General features: G+C 50.4%; 1 protein-coding gene across 1 annotated transcript in view; it reads left to right on the forward strand.

The window, feature by feature from the left end:
• LOC144942884 (uncharacterized) overlaps positions 1 to 19,452 on the forward strand; it is a 54,042-nt gene that overhangs the window by 16,765 nt on the left and 17,825 nt on the right. The window contains exons 4-5 of the mRNA XM_078869886.1: positions 5,806 to 6,150; positions 7,857 to 7,976. Of these exons, the coding sequence (XP_078726012.1) occupies positions 5,806 to 6,150; positions 7,857 to 7,976 (465 nt within the window). The remainder of the gene's footprint in view (positions 1 to 5,805; positions 6,151 to 7,856; positions 7,977 to 19,452) is intronic.

Here is a 19,452-nt window from a genome sequence, read left to right on the forward strand (position 1 = left end):
GTCACGTGTCTCTGTGCGATCCACACAATCCTTGGGTCGCATACACGTGAGTGAGTCCACCTCGCTCTCCTGCGTGCGTGTACAAGTACAGAAGCAACAATCACCCCGTGTCAATGATTCACTTTCTTGGTTTGTTTGTTTTAAAAATAATGTTTCTCCCCCTCCCTCTCTCTGGCTCTGTTGACGCCCTGTGGAGTCCCGAGCCCCCGAAAAAGCCGAAAGCTCGTGGGGGTTTTTTTTGACAATGAACCAAATCAGTAATTTCCACGGCTGATGGATTTGGCAGCGGCATTATTAGAACCACGCTGGAAAGTCAGTCCACCAAGTGAGCCTCTGTCTTGTTCAACAAATTATTTGGCGCTGCTGCTGCCGAGTTAGCAGCAGTATGCAAGCACAATAAACAGCAAAAAACTCAACAAATTAGGCAATAACAACAGTGTGGCCTTAAAAGAGAGATCAATGTATAACAGGCAACGTTTCTGGTAAAGTCCTTCTTCAGAGCACATTCATGTCTTGTTCGGGGCGAGAAGGAGGGTTAAACTGCACAAAGAAGGGTCTCTAGTCTTTCAATGACTGTTTTCATTAAATGAATATTCGATTAGATAAACCATTGAGGTTAAACAAATATCATCCATGGGTGTCTAAGGTATCAAGTGACCACATAGCAAAGACACAATGACACGCGTGTACACACATTTTTAATCTCTTAACCGATTACACTAAGCATTTATACAATAAATATCACACGCAACGATACACAAAGTACATCGATAGTTAAGTGCTGCACAGCTAATGGCTTGATAGTTCACGTGAAGTCGTAAACCCATTACATAATCACGTACGAAAAGCGAAAATATCGATTCTCTCACACGCGCGGGTTGATGTGATGTATCGTGAGAAAGTGTTCATAATTAACCGTCGATACATCGGGACACATGTACACACAGGATCGCATGATAAATATCAATTTGTTAAATCAATAAAAAACCTTAGTCTACGTCTTTGTCATCACAGGCCCAACGGCCCCAAAAAACGCCAAAAATCCAGCAACAAACAGAACTATCAAAGTTGGAATAAATAAGAGCCCACGACGTTTCGTTAATTGAGCAAGGTTATTATTTTATTTCTATTATTATTTATATCATTTTATTATTTATTATTTATTTTTACCTACGTGACTTTACCGAAAAAACCTAAGAGTATGAATCCTTGCAGTCACGAAAGCTTCAAATCTAGAATTATTGTTTGAACTTGAGCAAATAGACGATGGGAGGGAATTCCAGAGTGTAGCAGTGCGCAGGGAAGAATCAGAAAGTGAAGTGACCTGCAGTGTGCTAGTTGAGCGCAGTACGGATGAGATGAAACAGGAAGTCCGGTAGGCCGATTGTTCAACACGGGTGGAGGAAACACATTCCTGTGGAGGGAGCTGGTAGGAACGTTGGGTTGCTCGGTCAATGGCCAGGGTCAACGGCGGCGTGGTGTATTCCGCAAATATGCCCGACTGTGAGGGCGGGCACAAGCCGGCGTGAGAAGGTTAAACGTTGAGTTTTATAAGGGCACCACGGGGTGACCAGCCCCTCCCCACCCAGCCCCTCCCAACCCTCCCACCCAGCCCCACCCTCCCCACCCAGCCCCTCCCCACCCTCCCCACCCAGCCCCTCCCCACCCAGCCCCTCCCCACCCTCCCCTCCCCACCCAGCCCCACCCAGCCCCTCCCCAGCCCCTCCCCTCCCAGCCTCTCCCTGCACGACGGACGGACACAATAATCCCCTGTGGGCTGGTGTAACCAGGAGGTTCCTACCAGTATTAACGATTGAAGTCAGCGGGAATTGTAACCGTCCGTGGTGGTTACAAAACAGTGATAAGGAGGTCGCTCACTGGGCTCTGGCGAGCGAAGGACTGTGGTGGCTGGGTGGGTGCTCTACATCACCAATCTAGCTCTGTACTTTGGACCCACATTTGTGAAATGTCCACATCCACTGATTTACGAGGTGATCGCCAGAGGATGGCAGGAGACAGTAAGTAGGCATGTGAATCCACCTGTGCAGATCTTTTAGGGCTTTTGTGGTATTTCTTTTCTCCTAAAATAATGTTACGACTGAAATTGGATTTTTTAAATTATATTGAGACTCATTGAAGCAAAGGACAATGTTATTGGATTTTTAAAAACGATTATAACGACCATATTGTTCAAATGAATTCAAGAATTCAAAATAGTGGACTTTTTTTGTTGTTAAAAACTATTAAACGATATTCAATTTAATACCAGTAAAACAATTACAATTACAGTTGTGTTAAAAAATAATTATTTTGATTACATTTGAAATCACAATTTAAACGAATACGATAAAAATATATCAAAAGGTAAATGGGGTAAACAATGACATTTACTAAATCAGAACATTGTGATGACAAAAAAAGGGTTTTACCTCAAAAGCGAACGGTAACAAAACATTTAACTGACTATAAACTATAAAACCTTTTAGTTTTATTTTACCAGGTGAGGCCCACTGAGCTGTATCGCTGTTTTTCAGAAGCGAACTTGCTTTCACAAATGAGAGCCCAACGAAGTGGCTTGTCACGTGGACATTTATATCAGCAGGCAAACACTCTAAATGCGTGATGTTGATTCTAAATGTTGGGGGGGAACCAGAGGACCCGGAAAAAAATCCAAGCGACTATGGCAAGAGAGACACGCAAACTCCAAACACACAGCAGGCGTCAAGGTTGGGGTCGAACCCATGCCCTCCTGTATACCAGGCGAGGGAGTTAACACCTCGCCACCTAGATGTCTAACAGCAGTTGCTCCAACAACACGGTTGGCTACGTACAAACGAAGTTCAACATACACATATACACGTACATACAGCTGTGCAGGGTTCTTTCTGTGCCGTCATGTACACGTGTGTGTGTATGTGCGCTCTGTACTACAAACTCGGTGGCACGATCTAGATTTGAAGTTGGTGGCCCGAGTTCGATTCCCGCTCACGGACAGCATCAGTGACGAATATCTGAACCAGTTCTGGGCTTCCCCTAGGTCGACTCAGCCTCAAAATCAGTAATTGGTATGGTGTTTAAACATCAGCACTGAGAGGCGGTCAGGAGTGGTGCTGGCCACCCACTCAACAGGCTGTCAAGGCTTTAGCGGGATCTTTGTGTGTGTGGGGAGCAGCGGTGTTAGTGGTTAACTCGCTGCATTATGAACCAGAATTCAATCCCATCTGTGGGTGAGAGACATCGGAGCTGGTTTCGAGCCCCCCCCCCCCCTCCCCGAGGTTGACTCGGCCTTAAATGAGTACCCGGAACAGTTTGTCAAATCATCAGCACTTGGGGAGACAAAGGCGGACGGGCGTGGTCCTCACCACGTCACCCCGTCTTGCACCGCGGTGGCCTGAGTAGTTTGGTAGCTGACAGCACTTGGCACCAACCGCAGAAGAATGTTGTACAAAAGCTGATATGGGCAGTGCAGGATTCTCCTAGTAGCAAAAGTAGCTACATGTGTAGTAGCTACATGTGTAGTAGCTACATGTGTAGTAGCTACATGTGTAGTAGCTACATGTGTAGTAGCTACATGTGTAGTAGCTACATGTGTAGTAGCTACGGGCCCAGCACTTTCAAGGGCCCCGCGCTAAATGCTTTCAAGCTATCAATCCAGGTTCAGTGATTCTGCACTTGCTCTATTACTAGAGTACTATACCGCCTTCAACTTTTATGAACGACTGGGTGTTTAAGGTTAGCGATTTGTCGTATTATCTGGCTGCATAGCGAATAAAAAAATACAATTTACTATGAAAGTTATAAATTTGTGTTTTAATACTTTTGTGTTTTTTTATATTTAGGGCCCCTTTATAACACCATATGCTACAGGCCCTGTACTAGCTTCTTCCGGCACTGGATACGGGGGTGGTGACCTCATGGCCCCGCAATCTCCCCCCACCACCTCCCCAATCCGCATGCCACACATTCCACCGTCATCTCCTCCACCTCCAGACTGGGCTAACGGGACGTTTAAAAAAAAAAGTAATTATTAATTACGAGGACAAAATGCCTGAGAACACACGCACGCACGCGCAGGCGCGCGATTGAGAGAATGTGTAAGCCCATTTTGTTCTCTTAGGTTTTTTCGGTAAAGTAACGTAGGTAAAAATAAATAATAAATACTAAAATGATAGAAATAATAATAGAAATAAAATAATAAATCACGACGTTTCGGGCGCAATACAAGCGTCCGTCATCATTGTGTTGCGCCCGAAACGTCGTGATTTATTATTTTATTTCTATTATTATTTCTATCATTTTATTATTTATTTTCATTATTTCTTTTTTACCTACGTGACTTTACCGAAAAAACCTAAGAGTATGAATCCTTGCAGTCACGAAAGCTTCAAGTCTAGAATTAGCCCCTTTTGTTGTCAATCCATTGCCGGTATGGACGACGGCCTCCTCCCCCACGCTGTTGCGGTCGTGGTGGCGGGCGGGCGGGCGGGGGGTTTATTTGACCGTTCTTCGCCACGCTTTGTCCACACGCTGGCCGGTGCAGTGAATAGACCACGGCTGCTGGCGACAATGACGAGAAACTCAGCTCTATGAATCTGTAACAGTGGTCGTACTATTTTTTTTTGGGGGGGGGGGTGAGAGCAGACCGTCCTCGACACAGGAATGTGGAATTTGCACAAGCACGTTTAAGGTCGCCGATGAAGACGATGAGCGGTTGCACCTCCTCGATGCTGTCTGACGACGGAGGCTGCGCTTGCGGTGGGCGTGCTCGGATTGGTGACCGTGAGATGCCTGTGTTACGCATCTCGCATGATAATAGACCGAGATGTAATAATAGACGTATTCTTGGCTCGAGCAGAAGGGAGCTTACGTGCGCAGAGGGAGGGAGAGATGGAGGAAAGGTGGGGGCAGGGATGGAGAAGGGAGGAAGGGAATGAGGAAGGGAGGGAGTAGGGGAGGGAGAGATGGAAGGAGGGAGTGGAGGGAGGCAGGGAAGGAGGAACACGGAGCAAAGGAGTGAAAGAGGAAGGAGAGGTCGAGAGTGAAGGAGGGAGGAAGTGAAGGAAGAAAGACGCTAAGTGGATGAGAGAGCCAGAGGGAAGGAGGGAGAGATTGTGCGAGGAAGGGAGGGATGTGACAGGGAGAGAGCATGGGAAATGGAGCATATGGAGGGAGGGAGGGAGGAACTGCTCACGTACAATTCAAAGTGGCATTATTATTATTATTGAAGGTGGTGTATGTGCACATGCAGAGCCCTTTTGCCAATCAACTGCTGGATGACACCTGCCCACGCTGTGCGGGTGGTGGTGTTATTTTTTTTTACCAAACTTCACCACGCTGGTCATTGTGGGTTGGTCAAGGTGGGGAGCATAGACAAAAGAGCATAGTACAGGACAACAATGGATTTGGTTAGACTACCTTCTGGTGCCCACATCGTAGCCGCGCAGCAGCCTATAACATCTGTTTTAATTCATGGTGGTCACCCATCAAAGCATTATCGAGGCTCAAACCTGCTTGACTTACGAGCTCTGACGAGATCGGAGCATTCCAGGTACCACGAAGGGCACGGACGCCCCGGGCAAATCCTTACAGCTGTTTTTCGTCTCCTTATAAGCAGCGCAATTTTTGCACAGTGCTCAAGTTTTCATTCACATCGGATCCTCTTCGCTCGAGTTATCGTGCCCCCCTGCATCACGGACAGACGGACAGACGGGACAGACGGCAAGTGCATCCAATGCTTTCCAAACCTCGGATGACTGCAAAGAGTCGAGTGACTCGGAGAACCGATAACGCAGTCTCTCCCCGCAGGCGCCGCCGTGGCGGTCCAGGTGTTCGCTCCGCGCCGGATGAACGTGGCCATGCTCTTCTCGTCCGCCACGCTCCGCTGCGACTACACGGCGGTGGGGGGCTCGTCGCAGCCACCCATCGTCCTCTGGAAGTTCAAGCCGTACTGCCGGGACCGCCTGTCGGCGCTGTTCGCGGGGCCGGCGAGCCAGGGCACGAGCGGCTACGTGGAGGCGAAGCTGCCCGGCTACGACTCGAACGTGGACTGCCCCGACGGGCCGCGCGCCGCCCGCATCGTGGCCACGAAGCACGGCAATGCCGTGACGCTGGGTGACGACTACAAGAGGCGCAGCGTCACCGTGGTCAACGGTGGGTCGGCTCGCCCCGGGGGAGCGTGCTGGGCGAGGTGGAGAATGGACAAACGCATGCCCTGTTCCAATTGGGTGGAACCAACGATTGGAACCATTTCGCCACGGTGGCCAGGAGATGTTAACTACCTCCGCCGGGTATACGGGAGGTCGTGGGTTCGATCCCGACCCTGAAACCTGTTGTGTATTTGGAGTTTGCGTGTCTCTCTCCCCATGGTCGCGTGGATTTTTTCCGAGTCCTCTGGTTTTTTCCTCCACATTGAGGATCAACATCACGTGCTTAGAGTAATTTCGCTGCTATAATTGTCCACGCGATGATGAGCCACCACGTCGAGTTATCATGTGTGGCCTGGTCGCTCCCGGAAAAAGAGCGAAACAGCCCAGTGGGGCCTTACGTGCTGAAATAAAAACTAGTTTAGTTTTTAGAATTTCAGTTTAGTTGGACCAACGTTCCATGTTTACTGGGCGAGGGCACGAAAGTACAGTCGGGTCAAGTCTAAGGAATGGCACCTCCCCCGTGGTCCCCTCCCCCCCGTGTGGTCCGTGGATCAAACAAACTCAATGATACGCCGGTGTATGTCGGCAAGAACATACTCTTTGGTTTTTTCGGTAAAGTCACGTAGGTTAAAAAGGGAAAACAAATAAATTAAATCACGACGTTTCGGAGACAACAAAAGCCTCCGTCTTCAGGTGGAACCGTCACAGCAAAGAGTATGGATCCTTGCAGTCACGAAAGCTTCAAATCTAGAATGGCAATAACAGTTTATGTGAATGCTGTCGCAAGAGGTCACACGTTTGGCGCAATGGTCCTTCGCTGATTGTGCGCGATGAATGAACGAAGGCCGGCATGCCAAACGTGGGGTCGGTACCACGCCCGGCCACATTTGTCTAATACTGCCACTCTCCCGCACTCTCTCTCTCTCTCCTGTCTCACCATCACACACCCATGATCCCTCACTCCTGTCGACCTCTCTTACACTTTCACTCTCTCAAATGCCTGTCACTCTCGAGCACTTCCTAACCCTCACTCACTCTTCTCTAACACTCCTCCACCAACTCTCCCACACAACTCATTTCTTTACAACACTCACACTCTCTCGCTCACATGCTCACCCTCCTAGCGCTCTCTCACGCACTCTCCTTTCTAAACTCTTCAAAGACAAAGATCCCCCGTATAGCCTGAACAGACTGTTGGAGCAAGTGCTGTTAGCGAGCACCTCTGAAGGCCGACACGGCACACGAGGGGGTGGGTGGCCAGCACCACACCCAGCCGCCTTTGTCTCCCTAGTAGTTCATCTTCTTGGTTCTTTCGGTAAAGTCACGTAAAGTCCTGAGGACGGCTGCTTGCGTTGTGGCCGAAACGTCGTGAGAATTGTTTTATTTTTATTATTTTATTACTTCCCTTCTACGTGACTTTACCGAAAGAACCAAGAAGATGAATCCCTGCAGTCACGAAAGCTTTAAATCGAAACTCCCTAGTAGTGTTGTATACACATCGCACCAGGGTAGTCCCAGGATCGATTGAGATAATCGTCACTGGTGTTGGTGGTCGTGAACGGGAATTGAACTCGGGTCGCTGGGCTCGTGGCGCAGCGCGCTAACCACTGCGCCACCACTCACTCACTCACTCCCTCTCACGCTTATACTCTTAACTAACACTCGCTCTCTCCCTGCCTCTCTCCCTTGCTCTCCTGTCGCTCGATGAAGACGCCGATCTGTACTTTGGCCAAACGGAGTGGGGCGACGGGGGCTTCTACCTGTGCTCCGTGGTGTCCAACACGGACCTGACCGGCGACAACGAGGTCAAGATGGAGCTGTGGGTGCTGGGTGAGTTCTCCTTTCGCATGGCTATGGTGTGGTGGGGGATGGGTGTTGGTGTGGTGGGGTGAGGGGAGCCGAGAGTGTGTAGTATGGTGAGTGGAGGTGAGTATGGAGTGTGCGATGGTGTGGTTGAGTGGAGGTGAATGTGTTTTATTGTGAGAGAGAGAGAGTAGCCATTGAAAAAAAAGATGGTGAAACTAAAATATGTCATTCTTGCAAGCGAATGGCTGTCTCACAGAGTTTATCATGGCCATATCAGAGCTGGCATCGTTGAGAACCTGGGTTTGACTCCGCGTTCTATTTTCACCTGCCCGTGATTAGGCTGGGTGATCACATGTGGTGAGTTGGTTTGAATTGGCCAAATATCCTGATGCAGGACCCTCCTGAAAGGCAGTCTGAGGTTTTTTTCTGGATAAATGCAGAGTATTACAAATGTTTTATTGTTGTTGTTTGTCTCAGCTTGATCACCGGTGACCACACAAAAAAACCATCACGATACATTTCAGAATCTTCACTTTTTTTTGCAGCTCCGAGAATAATTGCAAATGTTCACAGTTTCATCGGCAGGTAGTTTGATTGAACACTCTTTGCGGGGCATATAACACGTGCTTCTTCAAGAGGCCCATTGAAGGGACTTCAGAAGTAGTTGGGTGACGTCTCTTTCTGCACTGGCTTGTGGTGATGCAAATGGGCACTTCTTCGTACGTTGGCACGATATTCCTCAAATGTATTTAGTGTAACCAGGCGAGAACTCAAGAGACTGAGATATGTTGCAATTTGTAAAAGTGACCTGCGGTATTAGTCTGCCAGTAGGGGGCCATGATTACCGCTGTGTGTGCGTAATCCAAATTGAGTAATTAGCGGCGTCAGTGTCCACATTTGTCAAACGAGGAGCCCTGACGTCGGCACACAATGTCCTGCTCTCGCGAATCACGTCAGGGGAACTTTACCGCTCACTGAGTTGCAGATGTCGCGTAGTATTTTCTCCCCCCTACTGCGCACATCAGAGTAATATCCAGGGCGGCCGCTGGATTCAAACCGTGAACCTCCGCAGTGACAATCGGCGAAAGTGCTTCTCCTAGGCCGCGTCGCTGTGTATCCTGCGTATATTATGTGAATATTCTGTGTGTATTCTGCGCATATTTTGTGTGTATTCTGTGTATATTCCGTGAATATTTCGTGTGTATTCTGCGCATATTCCTTATATATTCCGTGTATATTCCGTATGTATTCCGTGTATATTCCGTGTGTATTCTGTGTTTATTCTGTATTATTCTACGTGCATTCTCGATTCCTGGTGGTGGTGACGATGATGCTGGTGATGATGATGATGATGCTGGTTATAGTTTGTGAGCCGTAAAACTTGGGCTCACATCTCTTACACCTTGACACAAAATCAAACAAGTATTTTCGCTCCATTATTTAAAGTGCATTTTTGAACGTGTTTCATTATTAAAAAACACTCCTTTTTAGTTGGGCCCGTGACAGTGTATTTATAGATATGAAAAAGGAGGACTCTAACGTGCAGTTACCGAATGGCTTTTATTGTAGCCAGCAACACGAAGCGCGTGGAGTACAGATCAGAGTGAACGCTGAGAGCTTGTTACCCCAACCCTCATATCCTGTTATCTGTTATCTATTACCTGTTACCTGTTACCCCAACCCTCATACCCCAGCCTTGTTGAACCTCCTCAACAGATGCTATCCCCTTCGCAAACCATTCCCTTAATCCCGCCAAAAGGGGCTCTCTCACTGAACCCCACCAAGTTTCCCCTGGAATTCCGTGGGGTTTGAGCCCTTCATGGCACCCCACTAATTGTCATATACCACTCACGCCCCACCAATCGGTGTCTACCACTCACGCCCCACCAATCGGTGTCTACCACTCACGCCCCACCAATCGGTGTCTACCACTCACGCTCCACCAATCGGTGTCTACCACTCACGCCCCACCAATCGGTGTCTACCACTCACGCCCCACCAATCGGTGTCTACCACTCACGCCCCACCAATCGGTGTCTACCACTCACGCCCCACCAATCGGTGTCTACCACTCACGCCCCACCAATCGGTGTCTACCACTCACGTCCCATCAATCGGTGTCTACCACTCACGCCCCACCAATCGGTGTCTACCACTCACGTCCCACCAATCGGTGTCTACCACTCACGTCCCATCAATCGGTGTCTACCACTCACGCTCCACCAATCGGTGTCTACCACTCACGTCCCACCAATCGGTGTCTACCACTCACGTCCCATCAATCGGTGTCTACCACTCACGCTCCACCAATCGGTGTCTACCACTCACGCCCCACCAATCGGTGTGTACCACTCACGCCCCACCAATCGGTGTAGACCACTCACGCTCCACCAATCGGTGTCTACCACTCACGCCCCACCAATCGGTGTGTACCACTCACGTCCCACCAATCGGTGTCTACCACTCACGCCCCACCAATCGGTGTCTACCACTCACGCCCCACCAATCGGTGTGTACCACTCACGCCCCACCAATCGGTGTCTACCACTCACGTCCCACCAATCGGTGTCTACCACTCACGCCCCACCAATCGGTGTCTACCACTCATGCCCCACCAATCGGTGTCTACCACTCACGCCCCACCAATCGGTGTCTACCACTCACGCCCCACCAATCGGTGTCTACCACTCACGTCCCACCAATCGGTGTCTACCACTCACGTCCCACCAATCGGTGTCTACCACTCACGCCCCACCAATCGGTGTCTACCACTCACGTCCCACCAATCGGTGTCTACCACTCACGCCCCACCAATCGGTGTCTACCACTCACGCCCCACCAATCGGTGTCTACCACTCACGTCCCACCAATCGGTGTCTACCACTCACGTCCCACCAATCGGTGTCTACCACTCACGCTCCACCAATCGGTGTCTACCACTCACGCCCCACCAATCGGTGTCTACCACTCACGTCCCATCAATCGGTGTCTACCACTCACGCCCCACCAATCGGTGTCTACCACTCACGCCCCACCAATCGGTGTGTACCACTCACGCCCCACCAATCGGTGTCTACCACTCACGTCCCACCAATCGGTGTCTACCACTCACGCCCCACCAATCGGTGTCTACCACTCACGTCCCATCAATCGGTGTCTACCACTCACGCCCCACCAATCGGTGTCTACCACTCACGCCCCACCAATCGGTGTGTACCACTCACGCCCCACCAATCGGTGTCTACCACTCACGTCCCACCAATCGGTGTCTACCACTCACGCCCCACCAATCGGTGTCTACCACTCACGCCCCACCAATCGGTGTCTACCACTCATGCCCCACCAATCGGTGTCTACCACTCACGCCCCACCAATCGGTGTCTACCACTCACGCCCCACCAATCGGTGTCTACCACTCACGTCCCACCAATCGGTGTCTACCACTCACGTCCCACCAATCGGTGTCTACCACTCACGCCCCACCAATCGGTGTCTACCACTCACGTCCCACCAATCGGTGTCTACCACTCACGCCCCACCAATCGGTGTCTACCACTCACGCCCCACCAATCGGTGTCTACCACTCACGCCCCACCAATCGGTGTCTACCACTCACGTCCCACCAATCGGTGTCTACCACTCACGTCCCACCAATCGGTGTCTACCACTCACGCCCCACCAATCGGTGTCTACCACTCACGTCCCACCAATCGGTGTCTACCACTCACGTCCCACCAATCGGTGTCTACCACTCACGCCCCACCAATCGGTGTGTACCACTCACGCCCCACCAATCGGTGTCTACCACTCACGTCCCACCAATCGGTGTCTACCACTCACGCCCCACCAATCGGTGTCTACCACTCACGTCCCATCAATCGGTGTCTACCACTCACGCTCCACCAATCGGTGTCTACCACTCACGTCCCATCAATCGGTGTCTACCACTCACGTCCCACCAATCGGTTTCTACCACTCACGTCCCACCAATCGGTGTCTACCACTCACGCCCCACCAATCGGTGTCTACCACTCACGTCCCACCAATCGGTGTCTACCACTCACGTCCCACCAATCGGTGTAGACCACTCACGCCCCACCAATCGGTGTCTACCACTCACGCTCCACCAATCGGTGTCTACCACTCACGCCCCACCAATCGGTGTCTACCACTCACGTCCCACCAATCGGTGTGTACCACTCACGCCCCACCAATCGGTGTGTACCACTCACGCCCCACCAATCGGTGTCTACCACTCACGTCCCACCAATCGGTGTCTACCACTCACTCCCCACCAATCGGTGTCTACCACTCACGTCCCACCAATCGGTGTCTACCACTCACGCCCCACCAATCGGTGTCTACCACTCACGTCCCACCAATCGGTGTCTACCACTCACTCCCCACCAATCGGTGTCTACTACTCACGCCCCACCAATCGGTGTCTACCACTCACGTCCCACCAATCGGTGTCTACCACTCACTCCCCACCAATCGGTGTCTACTACTCACGCCCCACCAATCGGTGTCTACCACTCACGTCCCACCAATCGGTGTCTACCACTCACGCCCCACCAATCGGTGTCTACCACTCACGTCCCACCAATCGGTGTCTACCACTCACTCCCCACCAATCGGTGTCTACTACTCACGCCCCACCAATCGGTGTAGACCACTCACGCCCCACCAATCGGTGTAGACCACTCACGCCCCACCAATCGGTGTGTACCACTCACGCCCCACCAATCGGTGTAGACCACTCACGCCCCACCAATCGGTGTCTACCACTCACTCCCCACCAATCGGTGTCTACTACTCACGCCCCACCAATCGGTGTGTACCACTCACGCCCCACCAATCGGTGTCTACCACTCACGTCCCACCAATCGGTGTTTACCACTCACTCCCCACCAATCGGTGTCTACTACTCACGCCCCACCAATCGGTGTCTACCACTCACGCCCCACCAATCGGTGTCTACCACTCACGCCCCACCAATCGGTGTCTACTACTCACGCCCCACCAATCGGTGTCTACCACTCACGCTCCACCAATCGGTGTCTACCACTCACGTCCCATCAATCGGTGTCTACCACTCACGCTCCACCAATCGGTGTCTACTACTCACGCCCCACCAATCGGTGTGTACCACTCACGCCCCACCAATCGGTGTGTACCACTCACGCCCCACCAATCGGTGTAGACCACTCACGCCCCACCAATCGGTGTGTACCACTCACGCCCCATCAATCGGTGTCTACCACTCACGCCCCACCAATCGGTGTAGACCACTCACGCCCCACCAATCGGTGTGTACCACTCACGCCCCACCAATCGGTGTGTACCACTCACGCCCCACCAATCGGTGTGTACCACTCACGCCCCATCAATCGGTGTAGACCACTCACGCCCCACCAATCGGTGTGTACCACTCACGCCCCACCAATCGGTGTGTACCACTCACGCCCCACCAATCGGTGTGTACCACTCACGCCCCACCAATCGGTGTAGACCACTCACGCCCCACCAATCGGTGTGTACCACTCACGCCCCACCAATCGGTGTGTACCACTCACGCCCCACCAATCGGTGTGTACCACTCACGCCCCATCAATCGGTGTCTACCACTCACGCCCCACCAATCGGTGTGTACCACTCACGCCCCACCAATCGGTGTGTACCACTCACGCCCCACCAATCGGTGTAGACCACTCACGCCCCACCAATCCGGCGTGTGTGCTGAAGGGCCTGCAAGTGGCACATGTCCAAGCTCGCGTTTGAACGTGTGAGCCGTTACAGCTTGACAGCTAACCAATGGGACACGGGGGTGTAAGCCATTTGAACGGCGAGGCTGTCATTTTGTGCTGTACGCCACTGCGAAAATAATTTATGAGGTGCGCTTACAGCGTCCGCTTACGGGTGTATGGGCACGTTCCACGGTGATGGATTTGCAGGCTCAACACAGTCATTTAGAAGCGACGAAAAAACCCAAGTGATGCTTACTTCGGTTACATTTCGTAAATCATCGGGTTCCGTGTAGGCGACCGTACTAACTGAACACGTTTGTGAGGTTCTTATGAGGCTACAAAAGTGTTGGGTCAGTGATTGTTAGCCAACAACAGCCACAATTTTTGCACAAAGTGATGATGACATGACATCAGTTTCAGTTTTTCATTTATTTAATTTTCATTTATCAGTGCTTGCACCAGGCTAGGTGCCCTTTGAGGCCTCATGAAGTGGCAGAGGCTGCTGCTGGTTTGAGATCATGAGGCAGGTCCAGGTGTTATGGGTTAACCCAGATGACTGGCAGATGCACTGCCTGTGCTCCCCCACTTTGCATTTTAGACACACATATGAAGACAAAGATCCCCTGTATAGGCTTACCAGACTTTTGGGGCAAGTGCTGTTAGTGAGCACCAATGAAGGCCGGAATGACATACGAGTGGGTGGGTGGCCAACACCACGCCCGGCTGCCTTTGTCTCCCGAACGGCGATGTTTACACACCACACCGGGTATTTGAGGCTGACTCGACCTAGGGGAGGCCCAGGAATGGTTCAGATACTCGTCACTGGTGTTGGCCGTGAGTGAGAATCAAACTCGGGTCGCCGGGTTCATAGCGCAGCGTGCTAACCACGACACTACCGCTCCCCACATATATACACAGACACACACAAAGACAAAGATCCAATGCTTTAGCCTTAGATACATCATTTCTGTATGCTGTGTCGCTCTCTGTGTGTATGGCTTTGTGTGTGTGTGTCTGTGTTTCTCTGTGTATATAAGTTTGTGTGTATGCATCTCTTTGCATTTGTGTTTGCGTGTCTTCATCATCGTGTTAATGATGACTACAGCATGCATGTGAGAGATTTTCACGGGGATGTGAAAGCACTGAGTGGGCGATCGTTAGGTGTTTTTTTTTTATATGAAACGCAAACAATGGCCCAGAGACGTGGACACAAACTTAGAACACGACAAGAAGACGCGGTGAGATGCAGTGTGAGTCTTAGGGACCCTTGGTCTCCCTGGGAACAACTAGACTACCGTCGGGATGTGGGGGAGGGACACGAGGAGGGAGAGATGAAAAGAGGGAGTCTGGCAGGGAGGGAGAGAGTGAGTGGGAGATGGAAGCAGGGAGGGAGGAAGGGAGAACGTGAATGGAGGAGGGTTGCTGTGAGGGAGGGAAGGAGGTAGAGAAGGAGAGATTGAGGGAGTAATGGAAGGAATACATAAGGGATTAGAATGAGGGATTGGAAGGAGATGGGAGAAATCTGGGTTTTGTTTGTGTGTCGAGAAAAATAGGGATTGTACTGAGATGCGAGAGAGATACATGCAAGATATAAACCAGAAATGTGTTTCACATGTTCATTAGCTTGCAACGTTTATCAGGATTCGCGTTGATAATTGATATTTAGTACACGCCTCCGACGCGTGCCGACGACTCGCTGCGCGGATTTTGCGCGCCGCTATGAATCCGGACTCGTTGTTTTGTTTGTAAGACGGGGAACGAGGTGAAAGGTGATGGAACCAGAGGGGATGGGAGGCAGTGGGAGGTGATGGCTCACGAGGGAGTCAGAAGTAAGGGTGTGCGAGGGGATGAGAGGGAAGGCGATAGTGGGTGTCAAAGGTCAGGCTTTGCAGGGATGAGAGCAGTGGTGTGGTGCGGTTGGTGTAGGCCCTGGAGCAAGGTGTGACTGGGTCCCTCGTGAATAATTTCCCCCCTCTTGCCCTCGCCCGGTGGCTGGGCCCTTCTGGCCACGTGGGCCCTCTGGTGTCGTTACCGCCCGTACAACTCGACACAATGCCACTGGCCGAGAGGAAATGTGTGACGGGTAGGGGATGTGATGGGAGGGGGCGGCATGTGACGAGGGTTGAGAAGGGGTGACTCGGGGGGAACGGTTCGAGAGGGTGGAAGAGAGGTGACCATCGGGCAGCGGTGCTGAGCAGCAATTATTTGTCGAGGGCCCTCCTTTCAATTTGCAAAAGCCAAGTGAAATGACACGAGAGATATGGACGAGAGATCAGGCAAGCGTCGAGAAAAATAGGGATTGTAGTGAGATGCGAGAGAGATACATGCAAGATATAAGCCAGAAATGTTTTATACGTTGATTGTGACATTTATCCGGATTCGCGTTCGAGTTGATAATTGATATTTAATACACGTCTCGGACGCGTGCCGACGACTCGCTGCCGGATTTTGCGCCCCGCTATAAATCGGGACTCGTTGTTTCTGTCCACCCCGGGGCCCCTTGAGCTAATTTCGGTCCCCCCGTAAGCTCCTTGTTTCCTTTGCTTATTTATGCCTCGGTGTCTACACTGCCATGGGTGGGTGGGCAGGGGGGGCCCCATTGTGTCCCTGCGTTGATTTCACCACAGGGGCCACGTGGGAGCGAGCAGAGCGGGAGCGACTTCTTGTTCAATTCGATTTGCAGCGGCGCTCGTTGGCAGACTGAGGAGGAGGCGGGGGGGGGGCAGGATTTGAAACAGCGGCCGCGTTAATGAAAAACTCAGCGGTGTGAGCGCGGCCCACGCTCACAAATAGAACGATTGATATACCAGAGTGTACACATTTTACGTAATCCGTTTCCCGAGTTGGCAAAGCCGCTTTGTGACAGAAACAACATATTTTAATTGGAATATGAATTCGGGCAAAATTTTGCCTTTTCATATTTCGTTGTAATTTTCAAGATTAATTCTAATGCGGCACGTCTTTGTTAATTGAAGTGTGTGTTGATTTTTCCCCCGGCTCCTCGGGTTTTCCCCTCCACATTTATAATCGACATCACGCGTTTCGAGTATTTGGCTGCTATGAATGTCCACGTGATGTTGAGCCACTTCGTTGAGCTATCATTTGTAGGCCAGCTCGCTTCTGAAAAACAGCTACATAGCTCAGTGGGTCTTGCTTTGATGAAATAAAAAGTTTATCTCGGTTTAGTGCGTGTGCGCGGCGAGCGTTGGTGCGTGGATAGCGAGTCCGGCAATCAGAGTTCGACCCCGAGTCACGGCTAGCGTGAGTGGTGAGGGATACATCTGAACTGATACCGCGTGTCCAAGCACGTCCTGCTTGTACCACATCAGCCCATCTCTTCTTTAGCCCAGCACCGGCTAAAGATAATCTGGAGCTGAGTGGACTTGCCGATGACTGGTACCAGCATTGTCAAGATCAGCCTATGGGGAAGAAGCTCATGAAGGATGCTACTTGGGTAGTTGGAAGCCAGTTGCTCTTACACACCGCAAGGCTTAGGAACGACGCTCACAACAACGAGCAGAGCGCTGGGTGGATAAAATGTAGCAAGGTGGCGCAGTTGGGAGTACAGGTGGTGCATCTGTCACTTATCTCAGGCAGTTAACCCAATAACACCCCGGGTCTATCCCGTGAGCTGTCCGTGAACTTTCAACACTTCACTTGGGCTCAACCTGCACCTAGCCTGGCACAATCACTGCAGTGACATAACCACCAGTTAGTGGCGAATGGCTGCTGTTGTTGTACGTATGTGCGTCTGTCTTTGTGTATGTATTTGTGTTAATGTATTTGTGTTAATGTGTGTGCATGTATGTGTGCCTGGGAACCCGGCTGAATGAAGGTTTCGTTGGAAGCAAAGGCCTCTTTGTTAGCAGGGACAGTGGGTGGGGGAGTGACTCCGTCACTCGGATTACAATTAGATTTTTCCTCGAATTATACAAATATGTTCTTTCTTGATTTGAAGCTTTCGTGACTGCAGGAATCCATACTCTTTGGTTCTTTCGGTAAAATCACGTCCATCATCAGGTGGGAAAGCATGGTCTGCTGCTGAGGCAGACTGTTTAAAAAGGTTTCAAATGGGTGTAGCTCAAGGGTTATAAAGTTGCCGGGGCTAGTGATGTTAACGTGAGAAATTAGCATGTAAAAGTAAGCTAGGAGAGCGGCCTCCTAGACGAGGGCACGGAAGTGGCTATGTTAATGTGAGGGATTAGCATGATGTTAATGTGAGAAATTAGCATGATGTTAATGTGAGAAATTAGAGGGCACAGAAGTGGCTATGTCAATGTGAGGGATTAGCATGATGTTAATGTGAGAGATTAGAGGGCACAGAAGTGGCTATGTTAATGTGAGGGATTAGCATGGTGTTAATGTGAGAGATTAGAGGGCACAGAAGTGGCTATGTTAATGTGAGAGATTAGCATGATGTTAAAGTGAGAAATTAGAGGGCACAGAAGTGGCTATGTTAATGTGAGAGATTAGCATGATGTTAATGTGAGAAATTAGAGGGCACGGAAGTGGCTATGTTAATGTGAGGGATTAGTATGATGTTAATGTGAGAGATTAGAGGGCACAGAAGTGGCTATGTTAAAGTGAGGGATTAGGGAGTGCAACCCAACGGGTGTAATCGAAGGGCCTGTGAGTATGAGAGTGCAATCCAAAAGCGACAAAAGAAAATCGATACCACTCTTAAAAAAAAATATCTCAATCAAAGCCATCACATCTGCAATAATAATAATAACACTTTACAGCGCTGTGTGAATTTATGGCTGAATGAAGGCCTCCCCATTCTGTCTTGGTCATTGAGGTTGTTTGACCATACTTCACCACGCTGGTCAATGTTGGTTGGTGAGGAGCGGTGGGGGGGGGTGTAGCAGGGCCAGCTGAGGTATCACTCACCACTGATGTTAACCGTGCCTTAATTCAGGCGTCTTGGAAGAGTTTTCAGTTTCATTTATTAGGGTTTACCCTGTGAGCCATTCGGCTCTTGATTTGGGTGCAACCGCAACAAACAATAAAATGACACCTAGAGGTGGAAATACCCACATTTTACCCCACCACATGTGACCTGACGATAAATTTGCTGTTGTTTACCCATTCATACAGCGGGGGGATTTGAGAAACTTGTCCATAGTTTAAACTGCCACAACGGGAGATCGAATAGAACTGGCGACCTCTTGCATCGTGCGCTTTCAGATGCATTTCTGTGGCCGTCTGGAAAGCTCTTCCTTCCGATATTAGGAAGCCACTTTTAAATCTATATTGAAAACTACTTTCTTTAGAACTGCTTTGTGTGTTTAGTTTGTTGTCCTTCCCTCGCACCTTCGATGAGCACGGTTGGCTACGTACGGTGCAAAAGAAGTTCAACACACTGTACATGCCTACAGATACATACAGTGTGCTGACCATTACACCATGGCAGCATTCCAACCCTAACATAACCAAGGCGATAACATCGGGTCGCCGATTCATATTACAAACATGGAGAGAATGACAAAGGAGATATCTGGCAGAGGGACACAACAGGAAATGACGTCAGGGTGTGTCCACCCTCGGACAGTTATTGAAGGTGGACCGGGATCGAAATGATGGAATAAAGAAGCAGACAAGAGCAGGTTGTACGTTCTTTTGGAAAGCCGAAGCTTAATGATTAAGTCAACAATTCCAATGTGCCTGAAGACGTCAGTTTATAAACAGGTTGTGACGTGAATAAGAAACGTCGACATTGACAGAGAAAATGCAACAAAAGCTGCAAAGTGCAC

The sequence above is a fragment of the Lampetra fluviatilis genome, chromosome 29 (assembly GCF_964198595.1).
Source record: "Lampetra fluviatilis chromosome 29, kcLamFluv1.1, whole genome shotgun sequence".
NCBI lineage: Eukaryota > Metazoa > Chordata > Hyperoartia > Petromyzontiformes > Petromyzontidae > Lampetra > Lampetra fluviatilis.